We start from the raw sequence: 14,428 nt of genomic DNA, 5'->3' as shown, positions 1-14,428 counted from the left end.
CCTAAGTGCCAGCTTCTCTCAGTCCCCAAAGACCACACCTGCTTCTGCGTGTCTCATCTGCTGGGCTCCCTCCCTGGTGCCAGACCCATCGCTTCTGCAAAGGCTGCTTACAAAGATCAAGTCCGGTCCCTCCAGGCTTGCACAACCACAATGGACTAAGGTTCGAAAAGCAGCTCCCTCCTCCCTACCCCCACCTCAGCAGGGCCTGGAGCTGCTGTCTCCTTACCACCTTGGCTTCTCAAAGCCTGGTAGGAACTCACTATTGCTTCTCTCCTTCTAGAGATAAGCACCCACAAGTACAGACAGGACAAGTGCATTGGCTCAAGTTCACACCGCTAGGGAATGACAGACCTAAGGCTCAATCAAGCCCGACACCTCCCTCACCCCCTCTTCCTTCCAGGGTCTCAAGGTAGAGCGCAGCAGCTCCCAAGCCTCTACCTTCACGGTGTTTGGACACCTGACCTTGTCTGGGAACTTCACCTGTCATTCACTGAGTCCATGGAGTGTTGCCGGGATGCATCTGTCAGGCTCTAAGGGTTGCGTGAGACAAAAACCCAGCCAGACATGCTGGAGCAAGATGGGGGAGTTTATGAGTGGACATCGCTATGGCTCACAGGCTGGGAGCACTTGCCTGGATTCAGACCATGAGCCCAGCCTGGTCCTCCAATAGCAGGAGTTTCTTTCCGTCAGCATCCAATCCCAGGCGAGAGTGATTGGTTCTACTAGGGTTCTGTGCCTGCCCCCTTGGACCAATGCCCCCTTGGAGGATGGAGCCTCATTCCAATATCATCTACTCACCTGCCCACTTGGTGGCAATGGAACAACGCTGGGTGGCAGTGGTGGGCCCTTTAGCTGATGACCACTAGGATGGTATGGTGGTCAGGGAGAACTGGTCCTCCAGGCTACTCCACGTGACAGGTGCAGATATACACTGAAGTGGGGAGCTCTCAGCCAGAAAATTAATTCAGGAAAAAAAAAACCCTGGGCTCCTCCTCCTTGTTCAGAAGGGTGAAGTGACTTGCTCAAGGTCACACAGCCAGCACACTCTAGGCACAGTCCCCCAAGAGCTGCAGGTCCCCAGGAGCTGCTTCTCTTTGGTGAGGGAAGGAAGGCTGCCCGGAAGGCTGCCCAGACGGCTGCCAGAGCACAGCAGACTCAAGCAGAGAGGCCAGGAGGGTGGTGGCAAGGCAGGGATGGGCAGCCCACAGTGCCTCTGGAGGGCCAGCCTGAAACCACCCAGAGGCCTCTGGACACATAGAGACCCCTTCCCTTGCACCTGCCCTGACCGGCCCCACCATTCAGCACAGGATGCCCACACTCAGGGACCTGAGCTCCCAGGCACCTCCCCATCTCTGGCATGAAGACCCAAATCAACCAGGGACCATATTGACCCAAGACCCCCTATCCTCATCTCCCAACCCCTCCCCACCCTCACTCAGGGCAAGCAGGTCTCTCTCTTCCCAGGTGGCAGTCGATGGCTCTGAGGCTCTGAGATCAGAAATACTGTTATTTGGGCTCGACCCAAGTCTGACCCTGACTCAGTCTAGCACCACAGCTCCCCCAAAAGTGACCCGTGGGACTGTCAGAGGGTCCCACTTATATGATGCTCTGGCGGATACATAAACTCCCTCCCCCTGCTCCCCAGCACTGGCCCAAGTTTAGGCATCAGAGCCCTAAAGTGCAAGGCCATGGGGCTGGCAAGTGGAGTCTTTCCAAGGTGACTGGGTCATGCTGAGTGTCTCCCCGAGGTGACTTTGGAAGACATTAGCTTGACCACCTTCCATCATCAGCTCTTGACTGCCTGAGGCAACCTGAAGGCCCTTGCCAGATGTCAGTGCCATGACCGTGCACTTCCCAGCTACCACAGCACAGGCCGGATGAGCGTCCACTGTTGATGAAAATGATCCAATGTAAGGAAGTGTACCCTACATGAGAGGACTGGACACAGACACAGGGTGGAAAGGGGAATGGCGGCTGCCGGGGGTGGGGCATATGGAGAGAGCTGGGGCATTGGGGTACACAAGACGGGGAATCACTCATCAGGTACAAACGTTTTGGAGGGGGATGGTGCTGACCATCAGTCCTTCCGTGCTGTGAGCCAACTGGTGGTCTTCAACGCCAAGGTTACATAGTGTGTGCATTTCTCTGTGACTCAGAGACAGAACGGCTGGCTGACCAGACACTGCCCCAGGTGACCGGGGCATGTCCACGCCACAGCTGATCTCAAACAAGAACTCAGGACCAGACGAATCCAAGCCACACTGGGAGGCAGCTTCAAATCACCCTCAGCTAAAGCCACCTGTTGCAGCACTGGCATCCCATAGGAGTGCTGGTTCAAGACCCGGCTGTTCCACTTCTGCTCCAGCTCCCTGCTAACACACTTGGGAAAGCATCAAAAGATGGCCCAAGTCTTCCCATGGGAGACCCAGATAAAGCTCCTGACCGAGGGGCTCTACCTGGCTCAGGCTTGGCAACTGCAGACATTTGGGGTGTGAACCAGTGGATGGAAGATCTTTCTCTGTCTCCCTTTTCTTTGCAAATCTACCTTTCAAATAAATGCAAATAGATCGTTTTTTAAAATAATCTTTTTTATTCTAAGAATTTTATTTATTTTTACTGGAAAGGCAGATTTACAGAGAGAAGAAGAAACAGAGAGACAGATCTTCCATCCACTGGTCCACTCCCCAAGTGGCCACAATGACCAGAGCTGAGCCAATCCGAAGCCAGGAGCCAGGAGCTTCTTCCAGGTCTCCCATGCAGGTGCAGGGTCCCAAGGCCTTGGGCCGTCCTCGACTGCTTTCCCAGGCCACAAGCAGGGAGCTGGACGGGAAGTGGAGCAGCCAGGATACGAACCGACACCCATATGGGATCCTGCCACTTGCAAGGGGAGGATTAGCCAGTTGAGCCATTGTGCCAGGCCTGGATCTGTTTTTTAAATAATGTTTTTTAAGAACTAGAGTTTGTGAAACGTCACCTGCCCTTCGTGGCTCCCCCTGCCTGTCGCCCACCATTTGGTTTCTGACAATATGACTCCTGTCACCCCCAGAGCCACTGCATTATCTCTGACACATTGACAGGGACTCAAGGACCAGGCGTCTCACAGCTCACTCAGGTCACCTCTCCACCGACTCTCCACCTCATGTAATCATGAAGACAGCAAACGGAACCAAGGCTGCACCCCGAAGCCCAAGTCCATGGTGGGGGCTTCTCTTGTCCCTCTCGACCCCCCCATTCTCTGGACAACCTGCCACCATCCAGCCACGTAGGCTTCAAGGGAAAGGCATACCTCCCCTCCCTCTTGCAACTCAAGCTGCTGCCAGTCCTCATTCAGCACTATCCCAGCCTTGGAATAGCCTCTTCAGGGTCTGTCTTGCAACAGAGGTGGGGGGGGGGGTCTATTGAGATGGCAGGCAGGCCTAGCCTCCCTCTGCCCCCCCCTCGGGGAGGTGCTATAACCCTGGGTCCCCCTCCCAGCACTTCCACCCACTACCCCCTGGGATTCTGATCTGTTCCTCTCCCACACTGACAGTCACCTGGGTAACACCCACTTGTTGAAGAGTCAGCTCCACGGCTCTATCTTCCTGGGAGAGGGTGCTTGGGGTGGGGTGTGGTGGGTGTTCCAGGCACAGCCCCTCCCAGTGGGCCTGATGCATAGAAAGCGCTCAATTAATGCTGAGAACACGGATAAACAGTGGAAGGCAGCACTTGGGTCTGAGGCGCACCTGTCATCTCCCCTTCTACTCAGCCCCTAGCCCCCCCACCCCTCGGGCTGGGCGGACACAGCTTGGAGAGGCTGGGTTCTCTCTAAGGCAGGGTCTCAGGTAGCCCCGAGGTACAGGTACGATAGGGTTGTGGGCAGGGTCTGTGTTCCAGAAAGGTTAGGGCGCACTGCAATGGGGGCAGGGGGTGATGGGGGTGTCAGGCAAAGAGCGAGGATTTAAGTCCCTTGGCCAGCTGCCCCCGTGCGCCCCAGGGCAGGGGCTGCGGGCCCATCCGGCTAGCCCGGCCCAGCCCCGCGAGCCCAGGACCCTCGCCCTCCCGGCGTGGAGACCCCGGCCGCGCCCGCGCGAGGAGGCGCGCGTGTCGCTTTAAGCGCTCGCTCCCGGCGCGCAGCCGGTCCTTCCCTGGCAGCCACGGAGAGCGGAGCCGGGCGAGCCGGGCGGCCTCGGAGGGAGCTAGCGCCCACCCGCCGGCCCGGGCGGCCAGTCCCCCGGCGGCGGCGGCGGTGGCGGGGCTGGGGCGGGCGGGCGGCTTCCCGGAATCGGCCCAGGCCGCGGAGCCCGGCGGGGTAGGGCCAGGCGAGGCCGCAATTAGGCCGAGCCACGGAGCCATCGCCCGGGCTGCCGAGCCGCCGAGCCGCCGAGCCGCCAGTGGAGCGCAGGAGGCGGCGCGGGCTGAGAGGAGGCTGCCAGCCGCTGCGCCCGGGCCCGGCCGGGCCGCGCGCCCTGCCCGCCCGCCCTCTGCCCGCGCCCCCTTCCCCTCGCCTCCCTCCCTCTCGCCTCCCCTCGCCTCCCCTCGCCTCCCTCTCGCCTCCCCTCGCCTCCCTCTCGCCTCCCCTCGCCTCCCTTCCTCTGCTCTGCCCTGCGCTCGGACCCAGCCGGCCCGGGCTCCAGCCTCGCGCGCTCTGCTCCTGGCCCTGCGGGAACCGGCTCCCGGTGGCTGCCGCTGCCCCCTCCCCCGGGACCACGGGCTCGGGACCTTCCGGGACGTGGCCCAAGCGGCGCGGGGCTGGGCGGAGCGGACCTTCGCGGGGACCAGGACGCGGACGACAGGTTCCGGGTTGAGTGCGCTCGGGCGCCCCGCGGGGCCGGCCAGCTCCGGGCAGTGAGAGCAAGCGGAGCTCGCGGAAGGCGCGGAGCCCGGGCCCGCCAGGGCGCACTAGGCACAGCGAGTCGCGGGCGCTGCCGGGCGTGGGCGCCGGCCGTGGGCTGAGGACCACCCTCCATCCCCAGCCCACGCGTGCCCTCCGGGGCGACGACTTTAGCTCCAGTGCTGGGACCGGCACGGCGTCTCCTTGCCTGCCCTGCGCCCGGGTCACCTGTGGCCTCGGAATCTCAGACCTGCCAGGTCCTCCATTCGCTGCCCACCTGGAGCTGGTTCCTGCCCCGCCCCCTCCTGCCGCCCAGATGTCCCGGGCCCCGGCGTGGAAGATCTCGCTCAGGCCAGAGGCTGAGGGATCGAGAGAGAGAAGCCCACCCTAGGGAGCCTTGGGGACCCCCCTAATCTCATCTTGGGGCTCGGAGAGAACGCCAGCGCCCCCACCATCGGTGAGTCGGAGAATGGGTTCCGAGGACCACGATGGGGGTGAGGGATTGAGACGCACGCATCTCCCCGCCCCCGCCCAGCCCCAAGGGGCTCTGGACAGCAAGGGGCTGAGGAGAACCCCAGAGGAGCAGCGGAGGAGGGGCGGAAGAGGCGCGGGACCCCATGGGTGGGGGTGGGGCAGTGTGGCTGGGACACCCCAGAACAACTGAGGACTTCCGTTCCCGGGTGGGGAGCTCCCCCCTCTCTCTCTAGAGGAGGGGCTTGCAACACCTCCCCAAGATAGATAAATGCGCCGCGCCTGCAAGGGTGCAGGAGGCATTTTAGGGCGGCCGGCTGGCTGGGGCTGCGGCCAGAGAGCTGATGCCAGGCTTCCGCTTCTGCAGGCGGCTGCCCTCCTCCCGCGGGCTCCAGCACGGAGCACCCCGCCAGCTGGAGCCCCTTCCACGTCCGGGAGACCCTGGCCAGCCTCCCTCTTCAGGTGGCCGTTTCATCCGTCTAGACCTGTACCTTGGAAACTGCCGGGGAGTCTTGCAGGGCCAACAGCTACCTCCCCCACCCCAAGGGCGTCTCTCACCCAGAGTCCCTGCAGTGTCATCCCCGGGCCGCCTTGTCCAGGCTCAGGCGGACATCAGTCCTGCACACCCACGGCTGTTTCCAGTGCCGGAGGCCCCTCCTGCTGCCCTCCCGTGTCCTTACCTTGACCCCCTGTGTGGCAGACTCTGTCTCCCTCTGGGGGCTGTGTTCCCCCACCCTGAGGTGGAGGAGGCTAGGAGGCAGGTGCAGGTGCAGGGGCTGGGGCCAGGCGACTGGGCTGGGGGGGGCCGTTAAGATGTGGAGCTCTGCCCGGCCGAGGGGGGCTTCGCGGAGGCAGACGCAGCCCGTGCCTGGCGGGGGGGAGTATGGGCAGGCCTGTGGCCACGTGGTGAAGGATGAACATTCGGGGCGCCCCGGACCCCCCCGGGCAGCCCAGTGACGACCCCAGCAGTGGAGGCGAGCGGGAGCGGATTCGGCAACGCATGAAGATGGTCATCGGGCAGCTTGAGGACATCCTGCGGGAGCTCAAGGAGGTGGCCAAGGAACTGAGGGAGGTACGTGTGTGTTGGGGAGGGTGCAGGGTGAGGAGGCTGTGTCCCCACCATGTGGCTCCAAGGGTCTTGTGGGCATGTGTGTGTGTGTGCCTCTCTGTCTCCCGAAGCAGAGCCCAGTTTGATGACTGCTCCTGGCATCGCCAGAGTAATGAGGTACACGTGTCCTCAGCCCTGCTCCCTAGGGCTTCCATCCAGCCTGAGTGAGCTGAGCCACTGGCTACCCTGCCTAAATCTGGTCACCACCTGGGCTGGGTGCTGTTACACTGGCCAGGTGGGCTTTTCAGCATATTACAATTGATCAGGAGAGCGCCCCTGCAGGAGGTGGCCAGGATCTGGACTGGGCTGGAGATGTCAGCCCAGATAGCTGTGCTCGGAGAACTAGGGGCGGTGGGTGTCAGCTCCAGGGTGCTGCAGGGTGAAGGCAGGGCCTGGAGGGCGGAACATAGCTTAGAGAGGTAGGGACGGGATGAGAGATCAGGCCCAGACTCAAGTAGTAGAAGCCCTGTGTCACCACGTGGTTGTGAGGTGGACAGTGTGCCCACACTGGGCTGGCTGGAAATGGTGCTTTTCAGAGAACAGAGGCAAGGTGCCTCCCACCCCCATCCGGGACAACCTGTCCTCCTCCTGTGGTCTCAGGGGTCCAAGGACTCCCATCCACCATCCTCTAGGGTCCCACTTCCTTTTAAATGCACTGTGGTTCTGCCAGGGCCGAGGGCACTGTGCAGACTTCGGATGGGGAAGGAGCATGTCTGCCCCAGAAAGCCTACCCAGAAGGCCTTGGAGCCAACTTGGATCTGGCTGCAGGCTCTCTCTTGGTCTGAGCCTCCTCCAGGCACCTGAGTCCGTGGCAACCTCTTCACAGGGGCCTTTGCGCTAATTAGCAGATCCTTCCTGTGTCCCTCCCTTCCCAGGTCACAGTCCCCCTGTACAGAAACCCTGCCCAACTCAAAAGGAAGGAGTCCCCACCTCCCACCCCCAACCCCACAAACTTTGCAGGCTGTGTGGCTTCCCCAAGACTTGGGCAGTTTGCTGTGGCAATCAGAGTGTACCCATGGGCCTGCTGCCAGTGGCCCCCAGCTGGGAGGGGCAAGTCTCAGGATATGTGTGTTGTGGGGTTGGGGTGGCCAGGTGAGGTGCTCTCGGAGGCCCAGGCAAGAGGCAGAGTAGGTGGGAACACCTTCCTGATAAGGTAGGCTTGGAAGGAGGGGTACCAGATAGAGCAGGAGCAGGCAGTTGTTCCCCCATGGCACCTGCTTCCTGGGGACCACGCAGCTGGAGAGAGGGTCAGGCATTACAGCTAGAGACCAGGTTCCTGTAGGAGCCTGGTGAGCTGAGCTCAGGATCCTTGGGGAGGGGTCTCAGCTTAGATCCCCTCTGCCTGTGGTTCCAAGTCCCCAGATGCCTCTGGTCCCACAGCCTGAGATTCCCTGAACCACAATGCTCATCTCTGGAAGGGGATGAAATTCACAGTGACCTGGGTGGGAAGTGCCCCTCCCACACCCCTCTCATCCTCCCAAACCCTTGCTGTGCAGCTCAGTCACTAACTCCACCAGTGCCCTGGGAGCCAGAGAGTTGGTGCCATCCCTGGGGCTGCGGGGGGCAAGCATCACCAAAAGGACCAAGAGAAGGAGCCAGCAGTAGCCTTGCCAGCTGCAACTGAGCTTCTGGCAGACCCTAATTAGCCTCAGTTCTCCAAGTCCACTCTCACCACCCACTGAACCCCTTGGCTAAGGAAAGCAGCCCAGCCTAGCCCAGCCTAACCCAGCAGCAGGGACTGGGGATTTTGTAGCCAAGATGTCTCCATTCAAGTTCAAGTCTGTGGACTCTAGCTGTGTGAACTTGGCAAAGTCAGGCACCTTCCCTGCCATCCTCCAGCCCCAGCCCCAAGAGGTTGAGAGCAGGGGTTGTCTGTGTAGGACTTGGCCCTGGGGCTGGACAAGCCTCCCGTGTCGGTTAGAGTTGGTGCTTAGCTAGGCTGTGAGCCTTGACTGGGAAAGACAGCACCAACCAGGTGCGAGGCTCCTGGCTGGGGAGAGCGGCAGTGACAGGGCTGGAAGCAGGGAGTCTCCAGTGAGGTGGCTTTTGAACATGAACCTGAAAAAAGTGAGGGTGCCAGCCAGGTGGGAGGTTCGGTAAGAGGAGGAGCATTGAAGCGGTCAGGGAACAGGCTACAGAGGAAGTGTGATTGTTGTGCCCCAGGGCAGCCAGCGGAGAGTGACAAGGGGAGGAGAGCGTTGTAGGGGGTGGGAGTGTCCCAGAGGGAGCAGGGGTCCCAGCAGACCCTAGGAGAGTGAGGACTCTGCATCTGCTGCCCGTGGGGAGATCCCCACGTTTGCACTGGGAGCCTGCCCTCCTCCCTTGTCCCCCCCCACCTATCACCCCTGGAGGCTGGAGTAGGGCAGTGGAGATGCCCCGCCTCTGCTGTTCCTGGGAAGCAGTCCGTGTGGCAGGTGTTCTGCTAGCCCCCTGGCTGCGCGGTCCCTCTGGCCAGGGAAAGCCACGGGTCGGGGGTGCAAGCGTGGGAGCTCAGGGGCCCAGCCAGGAAGCTGTAGGAGAGGTCAGGGCTGTGGAGCCGTGCCAAAGCGGGTCACCCCCTCCCTCCGCCTTCCGCTCAGCCGGATCTGTGGTGCAGATTCCATCTACTTCATTTCACGCCTTCCTTTCCTCCCTCCTCCTCCTTGGGGCAGATTCACCCGAAGATGAAGAAATGGCTCCCTGGCCAATTAGGCCAGTCTGCAGGGCAGGAGGCCATGACTTACGGTCAGCTTAACCCCACCCCTGCCTAACACAACACACACACACACACACACACACACTCACTCCCTCCCAGAAAGATAATAAATAACATAATCACAGAATTAAAAAATCATCAGCGGTCATAAATAATGCAGAGGCTCCCATTATGTAACTGACTGCCCCTAGGAACTACAGGCAGGGGATGGGAGAGCAGCTTCCCCTCAGGGAGGGATGTAGAATGCTGGGATCCCCCAATCCCAGTCCTGCACGAGGGAGCTAGGGTTGGAGAGAGCCACCACCTCCCCCCTCCGACACAACTCCCCACGTAGCTCTTCTAAGCAAATAGGAGTCTCCTGGCGATTTCTGGCTACCCCTCCCTCCTTGCCACTTCCTTCCCCCAAGCGTTGGCTGCTGACCTTGTAAGGTGTATATGTGGATCCTTGGGCAAGCAGATCGCAGGAGGACAGGGCAGGGGGTTGTGGGCAGGCAGTCCTGGGCCACTCCCCCCGCCCAGCTCACTGTTTGGCCAGGAGACAGAGCGGCATTGGCCACCGTACTGTGGAGGTGCTGTGACAGCCATGCCTGGGAACCAAGCAGTTCACCTGGGGAGGTGGGGATGACTCCCAGCTGGAAGGGCTGAGGAAAGGCAGGTGTGAGATCCAGAGGCAGTGAGCTGTGTGAGCTGGAGGGAGACAGGGGTAGTGTGTAGGGTGCCCAGGAGACCTGCCAGGTGCAGGCCAGTGTGTCACGATTGGAGACTGGACATACTGGGGCTGGAAGTGGAAGAGTGACCTGGACTTTGGCTGACCAGGGAGTTTCTCTGGACACAGCAGGCCCTGAATAGGAAGTGGGGAGGGTAGATGGGATTGTTCATGTGAGGCGGGAGTGAGGGCAGGGACCAGTAACAGTGTCTGGTCACAGTGTGGGGACATAGCTTAGGGCCAGTGGCATCCTTCCTCCCCAGGGCTCAGCTCCTGGAGTGCATGTGTCCATAGGACAAAGGGGGCAGACCCAGGACTCAGGGCCTGACGCTGAGCTGCTAGCAGGCTCCGAGCCTCGTGTCCCCATCAGCAAGCACAGCGGGGCAGGTGGACTCAGCAGTGTTTCCCGTCCTGTGGCTGGCAGGTGCTGTGACTTCACACTTCTCTGCTGTCTTTCCTTCTGCTGTATAACTACTTCCCTGTGCTACAAAAGAATCCCAAAGGACATGCAGTCAGGATGGTTTTAAACCTTAGAGAGAAAGAGAGGGGAGCAGGTGTTTGGCCTAGTGGTTCAGCTGCTCCTGTCCCCTGTGGGACTGCCTGGGTTTAATTTCCAGCTGTAACTTCCTTCTGATGCAGACCCTGGAAGCAACTGGCATCCTGCCAGCCATGTGAGAGAGCCGGATTGAGTTCCTGGCTCCCGTCTCCTGCCTGGGGCTGCTGTGGGCAGCCGGGAGTAAACCAGAGATGGTTCCTGCTCTCTCCATCCTCCCCTCTCAAATGAATATGTATATATAAAGATTTTGTTTATTCTTATTTGAAAGATTTACAGAGGCAGGAGAGAGCGAGAAAGAAAATTTTTTAATATTTATTTATTTTTTTTACTGGAAAACCAAATATACAGAGAGGAGCAGAGACAAAGAGGATCATATTCCGTCCACCAGTTCACTCCCCAATGGTCACAACGGCCAGAGCTGAGCCGATCTGAAGTCAGGAGCCAGGAGCTTTTTCCAGGTTTCCCACGTGAGTGCAGGGTACCAAAGCTTTGGGCTGTCGTCGACTGCTTTCTCATGCCACAAACAGGGAGCAGGATGGGAAGCGGTGCCTCAGGGATACAAACCGGTGCCCATATGGGATCCTGGCACATGTAAGGCAAGGACTCTAGCTGCTAGGTCAGCACGGCAGCCCAAGAGAGATCTTCTCTTTGCTGGATCAATCCTTATCTGTCTTCACTGGCCAGAGCTAAGCCAATCTGATATCAGGAGCCAGGATCTTCTGGGTCTCCCATGCAGGTGCAGGGGCCTATGAACTTGGGCCATCCTCTGCTGCTTTCCCAGACCGCAAGCAAGGGGCTGGATGGGAAATGGAGCAGCCAGGACATAAACCAGCGCCCACATCGGATGCTGGCGCTATTAGGCAAAGAATTTGCTTGTTGAGCCACTGTGGTGGCCTCTGTATATGTTTTTTTTTCATCTCAGAAATCATGAATTTCATGGTGGCCAAAGAGAATGGTGAGTTTCCCAGGCTGCATTCCACATACCTACTGGTGCACATGGCTTCCCTTCTGTGGGTTGTCCCGTGGTTGGACCCTGTGCTCACAGAACATGCCTGAGCCAGCTTTGCTGAAAGCCTGATGGCTGACTGGCTTCTTAAAACCTCCTCAGGGTCTGTCTGGCCTGGCAACTGCCTGACTCAACCGTGCCCCCAGGATTCCTGTCTACACTGGGGCCTGGGCCCATGTCTGTCCGTGCACGGTGGGCGTTGCTAGTCTATACTGTTGGACACACTTTCCACGGTGCACTGAGTCGCTGAATCCTTACAACCTCTCGCTCAAGTGCTTCTGCCGGAAGCTTCCAACTAGGCCCAGAGAGGCTTAGTAACTTACCTGGGTCACACAGCTGGTGGGCTGTGGAGGGGGGTCCCTAATGGCAAAGCACTTCACAAACCACATGTGTATCTGCTCTATGCTGGGGGTCCTAGGGATGGGCGGAGGGGTGGGGGCTGTGGTCCTGGTGGATGGGACAGAAATCAAGGCTTGGGGGGACAAGGTATTGCCTGAGAGACCCTCTGCCAAGAGGGGCAGCCCTTGTTGTACCCCTTCCCACTGTAACCCTGGGGTGGCTGGAGGGGAGGCAGAGAGGACCCCCAGGAGCCCAAGTCCAGGGCCTCCTGAGCTGGAGCGGCCAGGGTCCGGGGCACGGGGCTCCCCCAAAGTGACTGTCTCTTTCCCAGCCCCACCCTAGGCCTTGGGCATCAGAGCTTCCCTGCCCCCAAGCATAAGCTGGGGGGACTCCTTCAGTATACAGTCCCCTCCTCTGTTCAGGCCTCAGGGGCAGCTTGGGCTGAGCAAGGGCTTCTGGGGGCAGGAGCCTTAGGATAAGGGGATCATCTCGGAAGGGGGGGGCCCATTGTGGGCAAAGGTGGGACTCTCAGGCCATTCTTTGTAAACTTGGAGAGGACGCCCAACCTCTGCACAGCCGCCTAACCTCTCCCCTCCGCCACCCGGGAAAGTTGACAGGAGCTCTCAGAGGTGTGAGTGGGAGCAGCCTTCCATGGTGGGATTCTCATGCCAAATATGCTGAGCTTCAGGGGGGTTGTGTGACTTGCTCAGAGACACATAGCACAATGTTCAAGCTATGGCTGGAGCCCAGGTTGGATCCTGGGCTCTCCTGTAGCACCCCCATCCTCAGCTAAATAAGTGCTTCCTGCACTCCTGCAAAACAGCTTCTCAGACTCCCCCTGCCCCCGTACACTCCTCCTCAGCTCTTCAGAGGTGGCAGGCTGAGAGATGAGCCACCAGATCACCTGTAGCACATGGCACCTGCTGCTACCCCACTCTCATCAGACACAACCCACCCATGAGCTGAACCAAAGGGTGTGAGTGGTTGGCTGGCCAGTCCCCGATGAGTTGGCCAAGAGCCTGGGGCAGTGCTGGGAGCTGGATTTGTCTCTCCAGCTTTGTTTCTGGTCCTAGGTTGCCACTTGCCTGGACACAGCCCAGCCGCTCACTCACCTTTCATCCTGTTGCTGGGTCCTTCTTGTTCCCTCTCTGTCTTCTGCCCTGACTTACCTGCTGACCAGGGGTGCTGAACGGAAGGACCCCAAGCAAGTGCCTGTGTGTGTAGGGAAGAACAAGGAAGCGGGTATAGCATTCCCTAAGCACACTTGACCCCAGCTCTGAGCCCCTGGCGGGACTTTGTGGCTTCCCCCAGCAAGCTGGGGAGTCAGCAAAGAGGGGTGTGGGGTGGAGGCATGACATGTTGATGCCACACATCTGCTGGCCTTGTCCTCGGAGCCTGGGGAATACCCTGATGTACTATGACAGCCTGGACAGGGCCTTCCTCCTACTCACGCTGAAGCCTGGCCTCCCTTGGAGGGGTGGGGCTCTCCCCTGTCAGTCAAAGGTGACTCAAGCTCCATCACCAGGGCCGCTCTGCAGAGCAAGTAGTGGTGGCAGCAGCAGCCGGGTGTGGGAGTGATTGGGGAGGCAGTGGCCACAGCAAGCTCTCTCCGCCTTGGTGGTCCAGTCTGGACTCTCAGCAGAGCGCACGAGCCAGGGACATGCAGCTACTCCTCTCCTCTCCTCTCCCCTCCCCCGAGCAGGTGGTGAGCCAGATTGACAGGCTGACCTCAGACTTCGATTTCGACCTGGAGCCAGACGACTGGACCACAGCCACCGTGAGCAGCACCTCCAGCAGCGACAAGGCGGGCGCTGGCGGCCCCTTCGACCTGGGCCAGCTGGACTTCATGACCACAGCCGACATCCTTTCCGACAGCTGGGAGTTCTGCTCCTTTCTGGATACCTCCACTCCCTCAGACTCTGTGGATGGCCCCGAGGCCACCCGGCCAGAGGCAGCAGCGGTGGCAGCAGTGGCTGGGGCCGACAGCGGAGTGGCAGACTACCGGCTTATGAACGGCGGCCTGCCCATCCCCAACGGGCCACGGGTGGAGACCCCAGACTCCTCCAGCGAGGAGGCCTTCAGCACTGGCCCAGCCAAGGGCCAGCTGCCCCAGCGGACCCCGGGGACACGGGAGAGGGTGCGTTTCAGTGACAAGGTGCTTTACCATGCGCTGTGCTGTGACGATGAGGAGGGAGAGGAGGAGGTGATGACCACAGCAGCTCAGGAGGATGGGGAGGAGGGAGGGGGAGGGCTGCGTCCCGAGCTCCCCCATGCCGCCTCCGCCGAAGGCCCCTTCAAGCCGCCCCCCCCAGCTCCCTACAAGCCCCGGCACTGTGCTCTGCCAGGTGGGCGCTCAGGCCCCACGGCGGCCCCCGAACAGGTCAGGAGGAACAGCGTGAGGGACAGCAGCACGCAAACCGTGTCAGACAAGAGCACCCAGACGGCGCTGCCTTACACAGCCGCGAGGCAGAAAGCCAAGAGCAAAAACTAGGGGCTGGGGGGGGCGGGGCGGGAACATAGAGCTATATATATATATATAATATATATATATTTAAACAATTGCCATCATAATAAAATTTTAAAATGCCGAGGATCCGGCCCACAGGCCCCCCCAAGAGCTCATCTTGGGCTGGGAAGTGAGACCAGGAGCGCTTCTTGAAGCAGCACATCTTGGAGGGGGCCTCATCTTCCTGTAAGAAGCAGGTTCAAGGCAGCTATGCCCCAGGCAGGCCCCAGG

General features: G+C 60.1%; 1 protein-coding gene across 1 annotated transcript; it reads left to right on the top strand.

Moving 5' to 3' along the window:
• The first annotated feature begins 4,557 nt into the window (after positions 1 to 4,557).
• On the top strand, positions 4,558 to 14,197 carry INSYN1 (inhibitory synaptic factor 1). The gene is made up of 3 exons (XM_004594644.2): positions 4,558 to 5,267; positions 5,649 to 6,353; positions 13,394 to 14,197. The coding sequence occupies exons 2-3, from the start codon at positions 6,195 to 6,197 to the stop codon at positions 14,180 to 14,182; spliced, it is 948 nt and encodes a 315-aa protein (XP_004594701.2). The 5' UTR covers positions 4,558 to 5,267; positions 5,649 to 6,194; the 3' UTR covers positions 14,183 to 14,197.
• The last annotated feature ends 231 nt before the right edge of the window (positions 14,198 to 14,428 follow it).

Source organism: Ochotona princeps, chromosome 6, assembly GCF_030435755.1.
Source record: "Ochotona princeps isolate mOchPri1 chromosome 6, mOchPri1.hap1, whole genome shotgun sequence".
Taxonomy (NCBI): domain Eukaryota; kingdom Metazoa; phylum Chordata; class Mammalia; order Lagomorpha; family Ochotonidae; genus Ochotona; species Ochotona princeps.
Note: the sequence above shows the minus strand (reverse complement) of the source record. Positions and strands in the feature narration are given on the sequence as shown.